At 43.8% G+C, this 23,994-nt stretch overlaps 1 protein-coding gene across 1 annotated transcript; it reads right to left on the bottom strand.

Annotated features, from left to right (window-relative positions):
* Window positions 1–7,129: 7,129 nt before the first annotated feature.
* LOC120423800 (uncharacterized) lies at window positions 7,130–16,519 on the bottom strand. The gene is made up of 4 exons (XM_052707101.1): window positions 15,804–16,519; window positions 15,330–15,744; window positions 12,198–14,729; window positions 7,130–7,377 (listed from the first exon to the last, which is right to left on the bottom strand). The coding sequence occupies exons 3-4, from the start codon at window positions 13,972–13,974 to the stop codon at window positions 7,130–7,132; spliced, it is 2,025 nt and encodes a 674-aa protein (XP_052563061.1). The 5' UTR covers window positions 13,975–14,729; window positions 15,330–15,744; window positions 15,804–16,519.
* Between the last annotated feature and the right edge of the window lie 7,475 nt (window positions 16,520–23,994).

Below are 23,994 nucleotides of genomic sequence, written 5' to 3' on the forward strand. Positions count from 1 at the left end.
TTTAGAATCTTTGCCACTTTTTGCTTTTGTTGTTTGACGCGCCGTGGACACGTTCCCCGTGGAAATTTTCGAACCGCCCATCGTGGGGATCAATTCCGGTAGGTTTGAATTGGATTTATCTATTTCGACGGCCACTACTAGTGTTTTCGTGACCAGGGGTATCTTGTTGATGATGGTGTCAGGTGTAATGTTTCGAGGTTTCGGTGGAGGAGAAATCTTCGACAGAACTTGGTAGCAACTGGGAGGAACAGTGATTTGGTTTCTGTCATTGCGCTTGTGGTGCGTCTTTGCTGGTGCTGCTGGTGAAAACGGAACCGGCCCACCGTCATCTTCGGCCTTCGGTGTTGATTTTTATTCTTTTCATCGAGTAGCAACAACAAAATTATTTCGATCAGCTGTTGATGTTTTCAATTGTTAGGCTTGATTGTCTCACGCATACACTGACGTGGCACATGACAGTAATGGCACAGACAAACAGACGGGACACTCGAGTGCCGAACCATCGTCCTCCAAAAACGGTTATTTCAAATGCAATTTTGTTTCGGCATCCACTCACCCGGCGCTGATGGCGCTGCTGTCGTGACAGCTCGCCGGTCCCCGTCTATTCTCAGTGTGTGTGAAACGTGTTTTTGTTTTTCAGTTGAGCACGGGCGAAGCAGCAAATAAGAGCACAAATATTTATGGAATTCTGGAATTCTAACCGTGAATCACAATCCAGGCTTTCCAGGACAAAATTGGGGCAGTCTTGGCCGTAGCCTCTTGCCCCACTATAACCCGGTAGGCCTGTTCAACTGCTTGCCGATGTCGAGGTTGCTGCTGAGGCGCCGGCTACTGCGGAGGAAGCCGGCTCCTGTGGTGGAGTCATCTCTTTCGGAGCAACCTTCGTGGACTGCGTTTTTTAGAATCTTTGCCACTTTTTGCTTTTGTTGTTTGACGCGCCGTGGACACGTTCCCCGTGGAAATTTTCGAACCGCCCATCGTGGGGATCAATTCCGGTAGGTTTGAATTGGATTTATCTATTTCGACGGCCACTACTAGTGTTTTCGTGACCAGGGGTATCTTGTTGATGATGGTGTCAGGTGTAATGTTTCGAGGTTTCGGTGGAGGAGAAATCTTCGACAGAACTTGGTAGCAACTGGGAGGAACAGTGATTTGGTTTCTGTCATTGCGCTTGTGGTGCGTCTTTGCTGGTGCTGCTGGTGAAAACGGAACCGGCCCACCGTCATCTTCGGCCTTCGGTGTTGATTTTTATTCTTTTCATCGAGTAGCAACAACAAAATTATTTCGATCAGCTGTTGATGTTTTCAATTGTTAGGCTTGATTGTCTCACGCATACACTGACGTGGCACATGACAGTAATGGCACAGACAAACAGACGGGACACTCGAGTGCCGAACCATCGTCCTCCAAAAACGGTTATTTCAAATGCAATTTTGTTTCGGCATCCACTCACCCGGCGCTGATGGCGCTGCTGTCGTGACAGCTCGCCGGTCCCCGTCTATTCTCAGTGTGTGTGAAACGTGTTTTTGTTTTTCAGTTGAGCACGGGCGAAGCAGCAAATAAGAGCACAAATATTTATGGAATTCTGGAATTCTAACCGTGAATCACAATCCAGGCTTTCCAGGACAAAATTGGGGCAGTCTTGGCCGTAGCCTCTTGCCCCACTATAACCCGGTAGGCCTGTTCAACTGCTTGCCGATGTCGAGGTTGCTGCTGAGGCGCCGGCTACTGCGGAGGAAGCCGGCTCCTGTGGTGGAGTCATCTCTTTCGGAGCAACCTTCGTGGACTGCGTTTTTTAGAATCTTTGCCACTTTTTGCTTTTGTTGTTTGACGCGCCGTGGACACGTTCCCCGTGGAAATTTTCGAACCGCCCATCGTGGGGATCAATTCCGGTAGGTTTGAATTGGATTTATCTATTTCGACGGCCACTACTAGTGTTTTCGTGACCAGGGGTATCTTGTTGATGATGGTGTCAGGTGTAATGTTTCGAGGTTTCGGTGGAGGAGAAATCTTCGACAGAACTTGGTAGCAACTGGGAGGAACAGTGATTTGGTTTCTGTCATTGCGCTTGTGGTGCGTCTTTGCTGGTGCTGCTGGTGAAAACGGAACCGGCCTACCGTCATCTTCGGCCTTCGGTGTTGATTTTTATTCTTTTCATCGAGTAGCAACAACAAAATTATTTCGATCAGCTGTTGATGTTTTCAATTGTTAGGCTTGATTGTCTCACGCATACACTGACGTGGCACATGACAGTAATGGGTTTGTATTGGTATGTTTGGGCTGCGCTTCGGCATCAGCTCACCAGGCAGCGCTGGCGTCGCCGTGATTTGGTGATGTGATGAAGGACGATGGATTTCAAAAATAATTTGTATGGAGAGTCACGTCTGTTTGTCTGTGGTAATGGGTTTGTATTGGTATGTTTGGGCTGCGCTTCGGCATCAGCTCACCAGGCAGCGCTGGCGTCGCCGTGATTTGGTGATGTGATGAAGGACGATGGATTTCAAAAATAATTTGTATGGAGAGTCACGTCTGTTTGTCTGTGGTAGAATTATAATTAGTTATAGTAGTCTATGACTTAGGAGCTACTAATAAATTTGATTATTCGTTGTCTATCACTCGAACCTACAAGACCTACTGCCTTTAGGTTATGGGCCCAGGACAGTTCCGTAGCAACGGCTGTTTGGAGAAAATAACAATTTCAAGAAAATTTGCACTCAAGAAGTTCAAAGAGATTTTGGAAGAAGTTTGTCCTGAAACGATGGCTGAAGATGAAGTCCGAGTTCCTGGCGCTGGACGAGGCGTGGCGGCGGTTCAACCTGGCGGTCCAAGGCTACCCGGAAGTTCCGTTTCGCTGCCGGTGAAGGAGGTGCTGCGTGGTTCGGAGAACTACAACTCCTGGGCGTTTGCCACGAAGATGGTCCTGATCAAGGAACGGTCCTGACGCACCGTACGGGATCCTGTAGAAGGAGAACCGGAAGTGGACGCGGATACCTCGGAGCAAGCACTGGCGACTATCTGCCTCAGCATGGACCGGGGCCTACGCGGCATGGTCCAGAATGCGGCAACGGCGCGCGAGGCTTGGGACATCTTGCGCAACACGTTCGAGGACAGCGGTTCCACCCGGAGGATCGGTCTCCTGAGAAAACTGACCGGGATTCGGTTGGTGGGAGCTGAGAAGGTGGAGGAGATCATCTGCCAGTCGACCCAGGAGTATGTGAGCGAGGTCATGGTGACCTGCAACCAGCTGGCGGAAGTCGGCTTTAAGGTCGACGATGATTGGGTGTCAAGTTTGCTGCTGAAAGGCCTGCCCAAGAAGTACGCGCCGATGATTCTCGGACTGGAGTCGTCCGGGGTCAAGCTGACGGCGGAGAAGGTGAAGGCCACGATCATGCAGGAGGTGAAGGTCGAGGCTGGATCGAGCGAGAGCGAGGGCGCCTTCTACAGCAAGCAGCGGCAGCAGAAGTTCAAGAAACCCGTCGAGAAGTCTGACGTCAAGTGTTTCCGTTGCAAGAAGATGGGACACTACGCGTCGGAGTGCACGAACGGGACGAGCGCGAAGAGCAAGGAGAAGTCTGGCAACCACAAGGGGAATGCGATTTCGTTCTTTGCTGCGTTCAACGCGGTGGAGTCACCGGCAGGAGCCGGTGGTGACTGGATCATCGATTCCGGAGCGACAACCCACATGTGCCGGAACGAAGCGATCCTGCAGGACCCATCGAGTGTGTCGGCCAAGATCAATGTGGCCAACAACGCGGAGGTCGCCGTCGTCGCAAAGGGTTCCGTCAAGCTGGAAGCTGACTGTGATGGAGAAATCCGGGACCTGACGATGACCGACGTGATGTGCGTTCCGGACCTGGCGATTAACCTGCTTTCTGTAAGTAAAGTGTGCAAGAAAGGTTTTCGTGTGGAGTTCACGAAGGACGCGTGTGCGGTGCTGGACGCGAGTGACACGGTGGTAGCGATTGGTCGAGAGACGGACGGTCTCTACAAGCTCACCGAAACCAAGCGATCTCGTGCGAATCTGGTGCAAGCAGACGACCAGTTCGAGCTGTGGCATCGCCGGATGGGACATCTTTCTGCTAGCGGAATGAAGCGATTACGAGAGATGACGACCGGCGCCCAGTTCGACGTGAAGGACGGGCTGCAGTGTGTACCGTGCATCGAGGGCAAGCACCAGCGTCAACCGTTCAACGCGCGAGGGCAGAGAGCGGAGCGAGTCCTGGAACTGGTCCATAATATAACCGGGGAAAGCGTTCAAAGTCTGGTTGCGGAGCAGTAAAAAGACGAGCTGTTATCAGTTGGAGTTTCAGCGTAAAAAGAGGCCGAATAGAGCACAAGCTCGTTTATTTAAGGTAAGTTAGAGAACGCGCGTTACATGTATTTGTGCTGTCATTTGACTAGCACTCAAACGAGGGGTACTCAACAGTCCTTCCCCCTTTGCTTAATACTAAAGTTAATCGAACTCATTAATGAAATGATAACAAAGTAATGTATATAAAGCAAGGTTATGAATCAACCAAAAATCTAATACAACTTTTTGTACTATTCGAATGAAAATATTGTTCAGGAATTTAAAATAGTCACTTTTTGCGTTTTTTACGTTTTGTTCCTTTCCGTTCAGAGACACCCCTAAACGGACGGTATCTGCCGCATCCAGCACCACACGTGTCCTCGTTCGAAATCTCCATGTCGTTTCGCATTTCGTCTTCAGTAGAAGGTCATTTCGTTTGCTGCACTCCACCAGCAACCTCTTTGATTGCCAGTCACCACGAACAGCACATCTCCTTCGAGTCCACAACACGACGGTTCGTGCTACTAGCCGCCATCGCGCTTTCTTGTCTTCGCTACACTGGGAACCGTGTTGAATGAGTATCTGTTTAAAATACAAATAAAATTGTTTTAGGAAATTTATAATGAAAACTATAATAACAACTCTAAAACTCAGGACAGAAATCCAGCATATCAGCCTGTGAACATGGATGGACCTCATGGACCTTGAAACAACAAGTATGGACCTAATGGACCTTGAAACAACAAGTAATTCATCACTATTGTGGATTTTCGATTGAGAATTAATGCAAACAATGCATGGAATCAAGATATTTTGATCTATTTTATGAAAATATATGCTAGGTATGTCCCAAGTTAAAGAGACTACCTCATTCACCACCCTTTCAAAAAGTTTCCATTGAAACCATTGAGTTTCCACATCTACTATCTGATCATCTGTCAAACACTTTTCTTGAAAAGTTTTAGTTTTAGGTATGCTATAGTTTAACTTGTTTATAATTTGTTTTTCATTCAATGTACCATTGCACACACAACTATTTGAAATTAAACTAAATTTCCATGACAGACAATCATCGTCTTGAATAAAATTAATGAACTGAATTGAACAAATGACCAACAAACTAAAATTATGGAATTCTCCATTCGTCACTTTCGTCAGCCCGCGAATAAGATTTCTTAGCAAACAAATTGAGAAAACTAATCTCAAAAATATGAATAACACAATGACTATTGCCAAACTGTCCAGCAAACAATTACATTCAAGCAAACAAACCAACAGCTTTGGTTTGATGCTTTTAATAAGATTCCTGTCCAACATTTGTTGTTTCTCAATTGTGTACCAAATATGACTTTCCAAAAACAGATTTAATGATTTGGCATAGATGACTTGTAAACATTTCAATTTCCCGCTTTGTAAATATAGCGGTTTGCCAACTTTGTCATTTAACAACCAGCAATCGTCCACAAATTTTTGATCATGCCGACCACAAAAATTGTCAACAAAGCGATTGTCTAACTTTTTAGCACATCCTTCACTCAAAATCAAAATAAATTGCAAATTTGCAATGCTCGTCAAAATTTCAGTCATCAGTTCGTACAGAAACAACGAATTTTGTATAGCTTTAAACCCATTTTGGCAAACAATTTCAGCAATCATAATCAAAAATATTATCATCAATTCAATGTTTTGCATATCATACTCGTTTTTCAAATTAGATTCACATAGCTTTAAACTCAAACTACTACCTTTTCGCACTGACATCTCAGAAACTTCGTCAAATAATACTTTTTCAAAACAAACACTTTCCGAACTTTCTTGAAACATTCCCCAAATTGGGGTTAAAATCAAATTCTGAACATCATCAATACAACACTCAATTCCACAACCATCATTGCCAATCAGCAGCTTTTTGTCCGAACTCTCACAGTTATCAAGATTTGCTTGATTTGAGTTAACATTAGTGGTAAATAAACATTCCAAATCAAAATTTTCACTGTCATCCCAATTTGAGGTAAAATTTAAATTTACTGCTATTGCATTGCTTGAAATATTCCCTTTGTTGTCAAAATTATGTTCAATCGAACCCACGTTATTTTCCAACATCACATCTTGTTTCATATCCAAAACATCGTCATACAAAAATAAGTTATTCAAACCACACACAACATTTTCTTCCCAATTTGGGGCACCTTCAAAACTCACGCTGACATCTGCCAAAAGTTCATTAAAACCTACATTCTTACATTCACCACCTTCCATGTTTTCATCATGTAAAAATCCAAAACCACAAAACAAATTTTCATCCCAATTTGGGGCATCATCACAATTTTCATCAATATTATAACAAGTTTTATCAAACAAACCGTTTAAATCCAAAATCGAATCATCCTCCCAATTCGGGGTAAACAAACTTTTCAATTCAATGTCAACATAACTATCATCATCAATTGGTATAGAAAATGTGCTGTCATTCAACAAGCAACTATCATCAACTTCAAAATCAACCATTTGGTCCTCTATTTGTGTTTCATCCAGCTTAACATAAGTTGTGTTCAAAACGGTAAAAATTTTCATGCATTGGTCGTTATTATCTTGAAAGTTTGTCACCTCCCATTTCCAGGGAAAGTGCGAGCATGAGACAAGATGGAGGACTATTGAATAGCAGGAGTACTATTTCCTGCACAGATGCAAAAGAACACAGCAAACAATAAAAATGGGTCGAATTCCAACAGAATCCCAGATAATCAACCAGCCCTCCCAAGACAAGGATAAATTCAACCTACACAGAAATAAAAGAGGGGATTTTAGCGTACTTACATCTATATTGACGAACTAAACCTAGTTGGCGTCCTTAAAACTAGAGTTGCGGGTGTAAACCTGTGTGTGTGTGTGACCCCCGTGTATCCCTCGACGATCCGGAACAACGTTGCTGCCCGGGCAGAACCCAGCTTGGTCACCGGCGAGAACGCCGGCCATCCGGTGCATTAGCCCCGCCGTCCAGTCGGCAGGAATGCACAGCAGCGCACTGCTCCACACCACGGCTCCAGCCATGATGGAATTCAGCTTGTGAAACAGGAAATGAAGGCCTGCACAATGGCAGACAGAACAATTAGAACACATTCGACGATCAAAAGCACATTTTGGGACTTATTTTAGAGACGATTTCACAGCTGAGCCTTACCGATCTCAAGTTATCCAACTACTCCAGCATGGCCATGCTTTCCATGCTGATAGTAGACGCCACCTCACTAGACACGGAAAACGGTACAAAAAACACCAATTAGCACAAATTAAACACACGAGGGAGGGTCGTCACTCTACCTCTCCACCGCGACCAATTTTCGGTATCGCGGCACCTCGCACTCCAGTGCGGTTAATTTTCCACGCCGATATCCTTATCCTAGGCGAAACAACAAAAATTACAAATCTGTCTCAAAACCACAAACTCCGCGAAATTACACTGGTGAGACGGTTTTCACCACAAGAAAACACAATAAGCGAAACTTCTGCTGGCCAATCGTCTGGCGGAACACTTGACGGGTCGACGATCGAGGCGGTCTCTTTGATGCTGAACCAGTGACTGATGATGATCTGCGGGCGACGATCGGCTATATTGGTTGGCCGATCGCGCCGCGTGTTATCTCTCACGGCTCTGGTTGACGTCGGCCGATAAGAGATTGGAGAGTGAGTACCGGGGCGTCGCTAGGGTGGCTCAAACTGCTCGGCTTGATTTCCCCCTCGGGAAATTGGTTTGGTGCTGGCATGGATTATGCTGATCCGGTATGTAAATGTGGTTTTACCTGAGACATGATTACAGGTCTGTGCTAAATGTGCTCACGTGCTAGGGTAATCAATCAATGATCGGCCTTCGATTTTAAAATTGCCCAATATCATGTGCATGTGTTCCAAATGTGCGTGCAGTTCGCTAGGAGATTACGCGCTCGCGAGAGTCAACGCGCAATCAGCATCGATCGGCTGCTGGGAAGCCGCGATCGATGATGATGATGATGGTTCTTGGCTTCTTGTTTGTGTTGTAAGTGTAGTGGTTTTATAAAAATTCTAGCAGACAAAAGATCAAATTTTGCCCTGATCGGGATGGCTTAGGGCACTCTTCTTGTTATTCGCAGACTTCTACTGTTGCGATGGTAAACTGCAGCAGGCAGGTTACAATACCCCCACACCAGACAGAAATATGGGATTAGTATCAACCAAAGGAAGATATCTAAGACCAGTATTGCTGTGGTCGCTAGACACTCCTCGTAACCCACTCTCCCACAACAGACAAGCGGAATCCAATTTAATAAACTCACAGTTAAAACAATCCCAGTGTCTTATTATGATACCGTTCTTTTCTTTTTGATAGTCCATTTGTTCATTGATCATAAATTGGATTCTTGATTCAGTACATTCAATTAGGTTTCGATAAATACATTCTTGGTACACACACTCTTTCAAAAATTCCTAGGTAAAATTGAATTCATCCCATTCATTCAAAGTCGTTCATGCAACACTTTAAAATAATAAATTAAACTTTCACACACTTTAAATCCACACTAAATCACTTCAATCATTTTTATTCATTCACTCTCACTATCAAACAATCTCACTCATTAATTGGGTGGCCAACCCTCATTTATACTATCAATCATCCTACATCACACTAATTTCACTTAAATAAATAATCACAACACACTAAAATTGAAACCTAATCAGTTAGTACGAATCTATGCGGGTATTAAATCCTGAGCAGCAAAAATACCAATATTTCTTCCTTCTTCATCGGCTAGCTCATAAGATGAAGCGCCTTTTCTCCCAATCACTTTACATGGAACATAAACTGGGCCCAATTTAGCTGCATAATTATCTGGGGCACTTGAAATTTTGAAGTTCTTCTTATACACTTTTTGACCAACACTAAATCCCTGCGGTACAGTTTTATGTTTGCTATCATAACTCTTTTTGTATTTATCAAATTGTTTTCTGTTATTTTCAATCACTTTTTCATACAACGGACCAAGCACTGCCCTTCTCTGCTGGACAAATCGGTCAGGTGATGGGTCAGAAGTTTGACCACCTTGATGATGATCTCTCCCATCTAGAACCGACTCAAAACCATGCGCTAAGAAGAAAGGTGTAAATCCGGTTGAATAATGTTTTGTATTGTTAATTGCAAATTCTATTTCTGATAAGCGACTATCCCACACTCGGTGATCTTCCTGGCAGTACGTTCTAATACAAGCTAATATAACTCTGTTGACGCGTTCTACAGGGTTGTTTTGACAATGTCTTCGACTATTTTTAAAATGATGAACATGATATTTTTGTAATAAATCTTGAAATTTGTTGCCTAGAAACGTCACAGCATTATCCGATATCACAACTTGCGGAGAACCGTATTTTAAAAACCACTCTTTTTCTATAATTTCAGTTAAACTCTCAACACTTATCTTTCTCACAGGAAATAATCTGACAAACTTTGTAAAAACATCTAAACAAACTAACAAATCCATATTACCATGTTTACTCCGAACAAAACCACTTATGTAATCTAACGCGATCATTTGAAAAGGACGAGTAGCATTTTTATGCTCCCCCATCGGCGGTACAGTTGCAACAGTTGGATATTTTGCTTGTTTACATTTAGCACATTTAGACAAAATTCGTTTCACATCTGATTTCATTTTTGGCCAGTAATATTTTAATTTGATTCTTTCTAACGTTTTATCAGTTCCTAGGTGCATTAGTTGCTCATGTTGTTCTATGACTAACTGTGTGACTTTGTCTGGTGGAACAACTAACTTCCACTCAAACCGGCTACCTTCAAAGTCTGATTTTGCCGCAATGAATTTGTGTAAATCTCCATTCTCAATTTTGAAATTCGGGTAGTCTTCGGGGTTGCTAGTTACTTTTTGTTCCAAATTTGTGAACCAAGCTGACGTGGAATCAGTGAAGATAGCACATACGGCTCGGCTCAAAGTATCACAGACAATATTCTCTTTCCCTTTCCTATGCTTAATGGTCATCGCATGGCCTTGCAGTTGCACTGACCAGCGAGACAACCGTGACCCTGGCCTCCACTTAGAATCTCGAATGTATGTTACCGCTGAGCAGTCTGTAATTAATTCAAAATGTGAACCCTCAACATATGTTCTAAAATGATCAATTGATTCAAGTGCAGCTAATCCTTCCTTTTCTGTCGCAGCATATTTTTTCTCACACGACCTCAACTTCCTGGAAAAATAGGCAATAATATGTTCCTTCCCCTCAACCTCTTGCGTTAAAATACCTGCAATGGCAAGATCACTTGCATCAGTTTGAATTTTAAATTCTTTCGACCAATCGGGATTAGCGAGAACAGGTTCAGACATGAGACATTCTTTTAGTTTAATAAAAGCATGTTCAGCCTGATCGTTCCACTGAACCTTCTTGGGTTTACCTTTGAGCAAATCTGAGATTGGGGCTGCAATCCCGCCAAAATTTGGAATAAAACTACGATAATATCCTGCCATCCCCAAAAATCTGCGAATCTCCTTTGGAGTTTGTGGTCTAACAAACTTGGAGATCGCTGCTACTCTCTCAGGGTTGGGTTGATAGCCCTCTTCAGAAAGAATGAAACCTAAATATTTGATTTTACGCAGACAGAATTTACATTTATCAATATTCACAGACAGATTTGCTTCACGTAAACACTCGGACACAATTTTTAAATACTTCACATGATCTTCAAAAGTCTCTGTCGCAACAATGATGTCATCGAGATAGGAAAAAATATATGGCTCAAACATTCCCTCTTTCAAAACTTTATCTAAAATCCTGGACAAAGTTGCACTACTATTTATTAGTCCAAATGGTAATCGTTTGTATTGGTATAAACCTCTTCCTATTATTTTAAAGCTACACAATCTCCTAGACTCCTCAGACAACATCACTTGCAGAAACGACTCCTTCAAATCTATCACAGAAAAGTATTTGTTTTTGCTTAGATTACTGATTATTCTCATCGTACTAGCCAATGGATAAGCATCTCTAATTGTTTTCGCATTTAACTTTCTAGCATCAAGACACAGCCTCATTTCACCACTTTCTTTCTGAACTGGAACAACATGCAAAGCCCAGTCAGATCTTGAAGGCTCTATAATTTCCATCTTAAGTAAACGATCAATTTCTGTATAAACTTTCTTTTGAATCGCAGGTGAAAATGGGTGTGGATTAAGATGAATTGGAGTGCTATCACTAAGTTCAATTGTGTGTTCCATTACATTACACGTTTCTAAAGTCCCTGGTTTTGACACCTTAAATGAATCAGAGATTACTTTCATTTCCTCTACTTGTTCAGCAGTGAGCACATGGGAATCGGGATTAAGATTTTGACTAGATTCAGTATTGTTAACAAAATAAGTTGACTGCTCAATACAACACACATTATTACGATCACAACCAGAAAATGACAAAGTTATATTAAACAATTTAAAAAAATCCATCCCAAGTATGCACCTGTTGTCTAACTCTGGTACAACTAAACAAGGTAAAATTTTAGTAACTCTATCCACATTAAAAGGTACATCAACAAAACCTAAAACTTCCATCGGATCACCACTCGCTGTCGAAATTGAAATCTCATTCTCTAACGGTTGAATCTCCAAAAAGCTAGTAAGATTTCCAAAATTGTCTCCTACAATTGACACATTACTACCACTGTCTAACAATCCATGCAGTTGCAACCCTAAAACATTGAATTTTAGAAAATATCGCTGATCGCCACTAAAATCAACACAAACTTCATTCACACTTTCAAATGTCCTTTCATATTCCCTATCAGAATGCTCTGAATCAGATGCACACTCTCCACCCACATCAACTTCATCTGCTATTTGCTGAAATAAATCTATCATCGGTTCAGTTCTACAAACTGGAGGATTTGCGGGGGAGGGGAAAACCACCTCCTTCAATTTTCCCTTCGCCTCATAATGAAATTCAGGCAAACCACAAATACAACAAAAAACATTGCGACGAGAATAACAAGTACTAAAATGATGTCCAAACTTACGACAATTTAAACAAATACGACCATCAGGTTGTTTGTAATAGTGCAAAATTTGTTCCCTATTCAACGATCTCCAACCATTCTCTGGATAGAACTCTTCTTGCGTTCTTCCTCTTTCTTGAGTACTTTGATTTCTGTTTGTATTCTGGTAATTTTGTTGTTGTTGCTGGTTGTTTCTATAGTTGTTTTGATTGTATGAACTTGACTGACCTGTATTTGGTTGATTTTGGTTAAACTGACTAGTTCTTGTTGCATTTTGGTTTGTTTGATTGTATCGGTTACTATTTTGTTGATTTGTTTGATTATTTCTTGTTGTTGATTGACCTACATGACTATTCTCACGATTTTGATTAACTACCTGGCTCTGATTTTGTTGATTATTCCTACGCTCATGAGGTTCTTGCGGTTTGTAACTCGTAGATGGTCCTTCCGTAATGATTTCGTGAATATTTTGGTTATCAAACGACTGTACAAGACGATTCATCAACCCTTCATTACAATTATCAATTCTGCCACACAGATCTTCCAGCTCATTGATGCTCATTCCCTTTCTCTTGATTAGCGCTAACCTGTCCCTGTAGTGCCACTTCATGGTGTGCCAAATAATATCAAATTTGTCCTCTTCAGCTAGTGGTGTAGTTCGGCACAAAAAGAACTGCTCCATCCTGACCAAAAAGTTTGAAAAAGTTTCATTTTTGTTTTGTGACATAGAAAACGATCTCACTTTGATGTAATGATCAATGTTGTTCGGTAGGTATTGATGTCTCAAAGCATGAATGAAAAAATCCCAATCTTCATTCCTAAAAGTCGGCCACTTCGAGACAAACCAATCCTGAGCTGGCCCAACCAGTAACAAATGTGCTGACTCAAAAAGCTCTGATTTAGTCACCCGCTCAGAATGAGCAAAAAATTCTACTCTGCGCAAAAACAAATTTAACCCAATACCATTGTCTGTGCCACTGTATTTGATAGGCCACTGCGAAATTGGCAAAGTCTTCTTATTCGCCCTACCAGAAGTGTTCATGTTGTAAAACAACGGAACAACGGAAAAATTAACATTATCAAAAGAAGCTGATTTTATGTTAAATCCAGGTGGCAAAAGTTTTTCAGAGTCAACCGGCTTAACATCATCTAAATTAGGTTGCTTATCAAGATCCAAATCAGGTGCACCTCCCTTATCATCTTTAGATTTCGATTTCTTCTTATTCTTCTTCCCTGACTCATCTTCCTTCTTCTTGTTCTTCTTATCTTTAGATGTTTTTGATTTTGATGATTCGGGTTTTTGAGGATCAGGTTTTGGGGGATCGGATTTTGGGGAGTCTGGTTTAGGTTTTGGTGGCGGCGGGGGAGGATCAGGGATGGGACTCTTCTTCTTTGCAGGATCATCTTTTTCGCACCTTTTCTTCTGCTCTTGTGATTTGCTTGCATAAACTTCAGATAACTTCCTCATAAATCTCGGTGAAATTGTCAACCTTTTGATCTGCTTCGTGTTCATTTTTTTAATACTCATCACCGGACTAGAACTTTTAACACTTTCACCCGTACTATCACTACTTTCAGTTTCGCTCTCACTACCCGATGATTCCGTAGCACTGGTCTCAGATGAGGTCAAGAAAATTTCCTCTCCTTCTTCAGCCATAGTGTCCTTTTTCACTTAATCTTTCACAAGCACAATTTAAAAAAATAAATAAATAAATAAGATAAAAATGATTGAATAGATTTCCAAATCACTCACACAAAAAATTAAACTTTTCCAACAAAAACTGTTTACATGAACGATACTTTGAGAATCGGCCTTCATCCTGCTTCATTTCCAAATCCACCATTTACTAGAATTAAAATAATAAATATTCATGCAAAATTCTAAAAGTTCTAATGTTTTTTGGTAAGAATCAGTCAGACAAGAATCAACCTCCGATAAATCGTTACTCCTCGGGGTCATAGGGCGTCATCGTCAGTGACTCAGCGCTGTTTCCAGGTTATCAAGACCGAATTCGAGATCCAATCAAGATCCTATTACTGACCGTCATCGTCTTGGACTCAAGTCTCCAGCGAGGCCGGTTTCATCCTGCAAAACTTCTTCTTTTTTATGTTTTCTTCTTAAAATAGTTAAAATTCATGCAAGTTCAAATTCATCATTTATTTACAGCCAAAAAATCATATATACAAATGTACAAAATATACAAAATTTCCTCCCATCACTTCTCGTATTGAAAATATTTACAAAAATTCTCATGATCACTTCAACCTCAACTACATCTGGGAGAAAATCAAATTAATCCCAATCAAAACGATCTATTTACAGTTTTATGTTTCAAATTTATCACTTTTCATCAATTCTTGTGTGTGTACACTATTCCATCGTTGGCGATCTCTTGAATTGATCACATAATCCTAGAAAATCAGAATCAGGAGAAAATATATGATTAGTTCAAAATTATGTACAAAATTTACAAAATTTTCCACGTTCAGGGTTATTTACAATTCCAATTGAAAATTATTTACAATTATAACTAAATATTAGTATATTATTTACAAAATTCTTAAATAAGTGTATTATTTACAAGTTTCTAAAACTAGGGAAATTATTTACAAAAGTCCAAAAAATGGGAAAATTATTTACAACAGCGAAGAGTTAGAAGATTACAAACTAAATGTACAAAATCTTCTTTTATTTCACAAAAAGCAACGCTGAAAAATCCTTTTCAAAATGGCTGATTGTTCAGAAGACACTGGTAATTGATTCTGCTGTACTTTTATTAACGTTGGGCGCCATTTTGTCACCTCCCATTTCCAGGGAAAGTGCGAGCATGAGACAAGATGGAGGACTATTGAATAGCAGGAGTACTATTTCCTGCACAGATGCAAAAGAACACAGCAAACAATAAAAATGGGTCGAATTCCAACAGAATCCCAGATAATCAACCAGCCCTCCCAAGACAAGGATAAATTCAACCTACACAGAAATAAAAGAGGGGATTTTAGCGTACTTACATCTATATTGACGAATTAAACCTAGTTGGCGTCCTTAAAACTAGAGTTGCGGGTGTAAACCTGTGTGTGTGTGTGACCCCCGTGTATCCCTCGACGATCCGGAACAACGTTGCTGCCCGGGCAGAACCCAGCTTGGTCACCGGCGAGAACGCCGGCCATCCGGTGCATTAGCCCCGCCGTCCAGTCGGCAGGAATGCACAGCAGCGCACTGCTCCACACCACGGCTCCAGCCATGATGGAATTCAGCTTGTGAAACAGGAAATGAAGGCCGATCTCAAGTTATCCAACTACTCCAGCATGGCCATGTTTTCCATGCTGATAGTAGACGCCACCTCACTCTCCACCGCGACCAATTTTCGGTATCGCGGCACCTCGCACTCCAGTGCGGTTAATTTTCCACGCCGATATCCTTATCCTAGGCGAAACAACAAAAATTACAAATCTGTCTCAAAACCACAAACTCCGCGAAATTACACTGGTGAGACGGTTTTCACCACAAGAAAACACAATAAGCGAAACTTCTGCTGGCCAATCGTCTGGCGGAACACTTGACGGGTCGACGATCGAGGCGGTCTCTTTGATGCTGAACCAGTGACTGATGATGATCTGCGGGCGACGATCGGCTATATTGGTTGGCCGATCGCGCCGCGTGTTATCTCTCACGGCTCTGGTTGACGTCGGCCGATAAGAGATTGGAGAGTGAGTACCGGGGCGTCGCTAGGGTGGCTCAAACTGCTCGGCTTGATTTCCCCCTCGGGAAATTGGTTTGGTGCTGGCATGGATTATGCTGATCCGGTATGTAAATGTGGTTTTACCTGAGACATGATTACAGGTCTGTGCTAAATGTGCTCACGTGCTAGGGTAATCAATCAATGATCGGCCTTCGATTTTAAAATTGCCCAATATCATGTGCATGTGTTCCAAATGTGCGTGCAGTTCGCTAGGAGATTACGCGCTCGCGAGAGTCAACGCGCAATCAGCATCGATCGGCTGCTGGGAAGCCGCGATCGATGATGATGATGATGGTTCTTGGCTTCTTGTTTGTGTTGTAAGTGTAGTGGTTTTATAAAAATTCTAGCAGACAAAAGATCAAATTTTGCCCTGATCGGGATGGCTTAGGGCACTCTTCTTGTTATTCGCAGACTTCTACTGTTGCGATGGTAAACTGCAGCAGGCAGGTTACAAGTTTTCTAATTGGTTGAACATTTCCGCATTTGCGTACTCAATTTCACCACCTTCATTGCAGGAATAATCATCTGCAGTACTCTCACCCATGAAATTCACAAATTGTCTGTTAAAGTAATCAAGTTTGAAGCAATTTTGCTTAGAATGACCCATTTTCCCACAAAAATCACACGAAATTCTAGTCTGAGGATATCTCCTATCATAGCTTTTGTCAAAATACCTTTGTTGTTGTGTTTGGTTATTGAACTTTCGGTTAGTGTAAACTTGAGAATCAGAATTGTAGTTTTTATAAGGCTGAAATCTGGAATTGTTTCGCCTTTCTTGATAATTTTGTCCTTGCAACCCATCATTTTGTTTGTAATTTCTGTACCGTGAAGAACCTTGTCTTTGTGTTGTTGTCTTTTGAATGTAATGAATTTGTTCTGGTGTAAAGTAACTGTACTGTCCCAATTGAGATCCTCCAGGTTGATTGTTTAATGCGTCAACGTTTTGTTTTGCTATGTTCCATGTTGTGATGAACTTGTCCATCTTGTCTAAAGTCAAACCTTCCTCCTTCAGCAAATTCTCTTTGAGATTCCCGTCAAGAAGACCCGCCAGAACCCTGTCCATGATGGCCACGTCCTTAAACGCCCCAAAACCACAGAATTCCGCCTGCAGCTTGACCGCCTGCACGAAATCCTCATTGGATTCATCATGTTGCTGGTTTCGTTGACTAAAACGAAAGCGCTGGACTAAGTCCGGCTCTGTTTTGTCCAATTTTTGTTTCAGTTTCAACACAATGTCAGCATAAGAGGCCTTATCCAGCTCATCTTTGCTGTAGTGCAATTTTAATTGAGAAAAGAGAAATGGACCACAGATCGTCATGAAATGCGATTTCTGACGATCATCCGGCACTTGATTTGCGTGAAAGGTATAGGCTAGTCGATCGGACCAATCCGTAAATGACGTATCCTTCCTAAACATCTCAATAGAGGTAGAAATCCCGTTCGAACCCATGTCTTAAAAAAAAATCACGAATAAAATCAAAATTCAAATTTCCCAAAGAAAACAAAATAAAAGAAAAACACACAAAAAATCTCAATTACTGCAAAATCCAGGGATCAAAATAAAATAGTTTTTCACTCACCGATCTCCGTCCCGGCCTTTGCCAGCGAAAATAACTCAACCTTCGCTGCAAAACTCGCCCAGAAACTCCACCTTGGTAATTCGGCCCACTAATGAAATAAAGAAGAAAACTCTCTTAAAATCTGAATGAAATTTAGACCTTTTGTTCTTCACGAACAAAAGAATCATTCACACTTACGGTCACACGGCAAAATGTTAAAATATTAGTACACCAAATGTCGATACAAAAATTCCTTGGTGATACTGCCTAGGAATTTCACTTTTTTTTTTAGAAATATAAATGGCAAAAAGAGCTTATTTGGCCCCAATCGCCCTTACCTTGTGATGCAGCACCCAACGAACAAAAGAAGACCAACGCGCGCCGCGTCGTCGACCAGCCGGCGTCCAAAATGGCGTCCCGACCTTGAACTTGATCCAAAAATTTCCGCCAGCGACCGCCTTTCTGCCCTCTTTTGTTCTCCTGCCGGTTCCGCCCGAGATTAGCACACCGAATCCACCGTCAGCGTTGTGCTCTGGAATGCCGTCGAACCACGGAGTTGCTTGCTGCGCACAATGGCCGTCCGAATCACCACAAAATAGCGCACCAATTCCAGCACCAAACACCACCGAAACCAGAGAAAAAATTCCCACGGCAATTCACCGCACGATGGCCGCCCGATTTGTTCCGTCGATGTCGAATGCTTGCCGCGTGCTGCTGATTTTTCGCCTCACTCTCGGAACCACAAATCCGCCGGATATTTCCGCTTACTTCAACGAACGCTCCCCACAGAACGAGCCACAAAATGGTCGCTTAAATTTTCAACGCCTAAGCGCGTTTTTCACTGCACGTAGTAAAAAAAAAATTACACCTTTATCCCCGTCGCCACTTAATATAACCGGGGAAAGACGTTCAAAGTCTGGTTGCGGAGCAGGAAAAAGACGAGCTGTTATCAGTTGGAGATTCAGCGTAAAAAGAGGCCGAATAGAGCACAAGCTCGTTTATTTAAGGTCAGATAGAAAAACACGCGTTACATGTATTTGTGCTGTCATTTGACTAGCACTCAAACGAGGGGTACTCAACAGTCCACTCGGACCTGTGCGGTCCGATGGAGACGGAGTCGATCGGAGGCAGACGTTACTTTCTGACCTTCATTGATGATGCCAGCCGCAAGACCGTCGTTTGCTTTCTGAAGTTAAAGACTGATGTGCTGGAAGCATTTCAAAACTTCAAAGCGTTTGCGGAGAACCAGACAGGTGAGCGGATCAAGCGGATTCGTACCGACAACGGTCGTGAGTACGTGAACCGCGAGATGGAAGAGTTCCTGCGCAAGTCTGGTATCTACCACGAGAAGACCGTTCCGTATAATCCGGAACAGAATGGTCTGGCTGAGAGACGCAACCGCACGTACGTTGAGAGAGCGAGAAGCATGCTGTTCGACGCTGGCCTGGACAAGAGATTTTGGGCGGAAGCAGTGGCAACTGCGTCGCACGTGATCAACCGATCACCGGCGAAGGGACTGTCGGTGACACCGGAGGAGAAGTTCACGGGCAAGCGACCGGATCTGTCGCATCTCCGTGTGTTCGGGACCAAGTGCATGGCGCATGTACCGAAGGAGTAGCGTAGGAGTCGCTCAACCTGCATTCCTGTCACACATGAGGTCTGCACAGCTGATTCCACGTAGATTTTTCCCGCCAGTAATGACAGGAAACGCTGACAAACGGAATATGTTCCAAAATCATAAGTGGTTTTTTTTAACATATGAAGGGAAATCATCGTGAACTGGAACTGCCGGTCGTTAGCCCGGGTAAAGTGGAAACGTTGAGATGATTGTTGTCCTCTGCTCTCATCTCGCAAAAAGCCATACAGAGAACCGCGTCCCATTCCCCATCCCCAATCCCTTTCCCAAATCCCAATCCCCAATCTACAGTGTCAAGCGACCCGTGCCAAGGGATGTATGTCTGGAGGGGAGCAAGAAGTATCCAGGTCTGAACGGAGCCTGCGTGGTACCAAGACGCCCCACGCAGTATGTAGTCTCCTCTGTGTCTTTGCAGGCCCGAGTCACAGTTGAAGTTTGTAGGAGTCCTGAAAACAAGGTTTATCAACATGGAAACTGATCAAAACCAAAACCCAAGTGCCAGCTGCTTCCCTCAGCTGGAACCAACGCGGAAGAAAGGAAGAAGAAGCATGAAATCCGCCGGAAGAGAGGACACCACTAGAAGAGAAGAGTCGGCGGAAAACTGTAGAGTGCAGTTTGCGGTGTCGGAACGCATGAGAGACATGCACAGGAAGGTTCACATGTGGAAGGAAGTAGGAGAGTTATCCAGTACCAAACGAGAACCTTCTGTTGTTCTTCGGAGCAATTCCGCGAGAGATGGTAAGGTTACGCAACAGTTTGAAGAAAACTAGGCAACCACATGCATATTTTCGCTTCTTTGCGAATATAGCACCGGTACAGCTGAACATTCTGAAAATGTCGTCCCGACCACCAAGGGAAAGCAGGAGATGGTTGTTGCATCTGCTTACTTTCCTGGTGACAAGGACGATGTTCCACCGCCAGAAGTGGCCGCACTTGTGCGATACTGTAGGGCTGTCAATAAACCGTTCCTCATCGGTTGTGACGCGAACGCCCACCATACGATATGGGGAAGCACGGATGTTAACGATAGAGGTGAGCGCCTTCTTGAATACTTGACGTCTAACAACGTCAATGTATGCAATAAGGGCAATGAACCTACTTTTGTTACTGTCGCAAGACAGGAGGTCTTGGACCTCACTCTGTGTAGTGCTGCTTTTGCAGACAAAATAAAAAACTGGCATGTCTCTGAAGAAGCTAGTCTATCTGATCACAGACAGATTGTCTTTGACATTGAAGCCAGTCAACTGAAAAGGGAAACGTTTCGTGACCCAAATGACACGGACTGGAACGCCTTTCGAGGTCACCTTTGCCGGTCCAAACAAGACGCTCCTTCACGAATACGAACCCCCGAAGAATTGGATACTGCAGCGAATACTCTTCAACGCAGGATCACGGCAGCCTACCAGGCAAGCTGCCCTAAGAAGGTGAGGGAAATCTGTCGGGACGTACCGTGGTGGAGCGAAAGCCTGAGCAGTCTCCGCAAGGAGGCTAGAAGGCTTTTCAACAGAGCTAAGCTCACTTCCGAATGGGATGCCTACAAAGCAGCCCTAACGAAGTATAACGCGGAGTTGAGGAGAGCCAAAAAAACTAGCCTGGCTAATTTCTGTGAGGACATAAGCTCGATGTCTGAAGCAACCCGACTCCAAAAGGCGTTGTCAAAAGACCATTCCAACGGTCTAGGACAGGTGAGAGACGAGCAAGGCACTCTCACTGTCACAAACAAGGAAACACTGCAAGTACTCATGAGTACGCACTTTCCAGAATCAACTGAAAGAGAGGAGGGTGCAGCTAGTACCCGGACTGCAGATGGCGTATGGTGTCGACCATCAAGAGAGTCAGTCCACCTAGCCCGTCGAATGTTCAACCAGTCTTCAATCAGATGGGCCCTCGGCACATTTGAACCACTGAAGGCTGCAGGACCCGATGGCATCCTTCCAATCTTTCTCCAAAAAGCAGCCGACACCATAATGGCTGAGTTGATCAACTTACTTCGAGCCAGCTTCACCCTGGGTTACATCCCTCGAAGCTGGCGCAAAGTTAAGGTGATCTTCATACCTAAGGACGGCAGAAGTGACCCCACGATGCCAAAAGCCTTCAGACCCATAAGTCTGACAGTGACGCTGCTCAAGCTTATGGAGAAAATCACGGATAACCACATCCGGGCGGAGTTCTTGAAGGACTTCCCTTTGCATAAACACCAATATGCATACCAAGCGGGCAAATCGACCGAAACTGCCCTACACGCGTTAGTGTCACGTATCGAGAACGCACTGAAATATAAAGAATCTGCACTTTGTGCTTTTCTTGATATTCAGGGCGCTTTCGATAACACTTCGTACACAGCCATCAATGAAGCGCTCCGGTCGAGGAACGTAGATGGCACAACTGCGAGCTGGATTCATGCTATGCTTACGAGCAGAGAGATTTCAGCATCGCTAGGAGACACATCCATCACAATAACGGCAGCCAAAGGCTGTCCGCAAGGGGGAGTACTCTCTCCTTTGCTTTGGCTGCTGGTGGTAGATAGTCTTCTAAGAAAACTTACACTACTCGGCTACGAAGTCATTGGATATGCTGACGACGTAGTCTTAATCATCCGGGGGAAGTACGACGGAACGTTATCGGACCGTCTACAGTCAGCTCTAAACTGCACCATGTCGTGGTGTGAGCAGGAAGGGCTGACAATAAACCCCAACAAAACCGTGATAATCCCGTTTACTAACAGGAGGAAACACGACCTTAGGCCGCCTACCTTGAAAGGAACCCAACTGACCTTCAGTTCTGAGGTCAAATATTTAGGAGTAATCCTTGACAAAAAGCTGAACTGGAATGCACATCTGGACTATGCGGTAAAGAAGGCAACTACTGCTATCTGGGCGTGCAACAAAATGCTCGGCAAAACCTGGGGACTTAAACCGAAACTTGCATTCTGGTCTTACACCACCATCGCTCGACCTAGGGTAACCTATGCGTCGACCGTTTGGTGGCCGAAGACTGAACAGAAGACATGTCAGTCGAAGCTGACCAAGCTCCAACGACTGGCATGTCTCTCTGTAACGAGTGCAATGAAAACAACCCCCACCGCGGCCATGGAAGCCATGCTATGCATTCTGCCTTTACATTTACATGTGAAGCAGGAGGCAGCGCTTGGCGCTCTACGACTACAACGGTGTAACAACTGGGTGGAAGGAGATGGAACGGGTCACTCGCGGATCGTGAAGGCTTTTGACATTTCCCCCCTTGCAACTTCAGTCTCGGACTGCATGGAGGTGAGGCCCAACATGGACATTCCATATGAGGTGATTGAAACAAATCGCCAAATGTGGAGTAATGGAGGACCTACACTTCCAGAAGGAACTATTCGTTTCTTTACGGATGGTTCAAAAATGGGCACTTCTACTGGAGCTGGAGTCTTCGGTCCTCGAACCAGGGAAACCATATCTATGGGAAAGTGGCCTACCGTTTTTCAAGCAGAAGTGTATGCCATACACATCTGTGCGAGGACGTGTATTATGAGAAATTATAGACACGCAAAAATCGGTATTTTCTCGGATAGCCAAGCTGCACTATTGGCATTAAAATCCTCTAAATGCGAATCCAAACTTGTTTGGGAGTGCGTCGCTTCCCTCAGGGAACTTGCTTCTCGGCATAACAGAGTCATGTTGTTTTGGGTCCCAGGGCACTGCGGCATTGAAGGCAACGAAATGGCTGATGAACTTGCCAGACAAGGCTCATCAAACATCTTCGTGGGTCCCGAGCCGTTCCTTGGAATCTCAAAAAGTGCCGTGAAGCAAGAAATAACTAATTGGGGACAATCGCAAATCGCTTCAATCTGGGGCGAGATGCGAGGATTGAGACAAGCTAAAACTTTTATCACTCCAAGTCCTTCAATTGCCAGGAAACTTCTTGGCTTAAACCGTAGGGAACTACGAATACTCGCAGGGCTTCTAACAGGACATTGTCCTGCCAGATATCACCTGCACAAAATCGGCAGGTGGCCTAACAACCTCTGTCGTTTTTGTTTAACTGAGCTGGAAAGCTCGGCACATTTACTCTGCTTCTGCGGAGCACTTGTGTCTCGAAGGCTGCGGTTCTTTGGATCGCACCTTCTTACGCCGTACGATGTATGGCACCACACCCATCCCAAGAAGGTCATACAGTTCATCGACTGTATTGCGCCGAATTGGGATAAACCATGTCTGCAAAATAACCCCTCGTCTTCCGATCCAATGGATACGAGTAATTTGTAGTATGGACAGTAACCAGGGTACATCACAAAAGATAGCCTTCTCAGGTGGTCGCAGTGAACTTAACCCAATGCCCATTGGGCAACAAAAAAAAAAAAAAAATGTACCGAAGGAGCGACGACGAAAGTGGTGATAAGTTGGCAACCACCGCACTCTGTTCGCCCCTACGACGCTCAAGCCCACTGGGCACACGCGGGCTGCTGCTGTTTGACAGCTGCACTTCTGCTACCAGTCTGTGACAAAGTTCAAAGAGATTACACGCTTTATTTTTCTTTTCGCTAATCTTAAACCGCGTGTTTTATTCCGGCCTCCCCGAAACCTCTTTAGGTTGTGGGCCCAAGTCGCGTTTCGGTCAAACGGGAAAAGTGCGCGGAATCGTCGGGCGTCATGACGGACGCAAAACCCGCTCCGGTGCAGGTGCCGATGTTGGACGAGTCCAACTTCAACCCGTGGCGTCTCCGCATGTTATCGTTCCTGGAGGAGCACGAGCTC

The sequence above is a fragment of the Culex pipiens genome, chromosome 2, assembly GCF_016801865.2.
Source record: "Culex pipiens pallens isolate TS chromosome 2, TS_CPP_V2, whole genome shotgun sequence".
Classification (NCBI taxonomy): domain Eukaryota; kingdom Metazoa; phylum Arthropoda; class Insecta; order Diptera; family Culicidae; genus Culex; species Culex pipiens.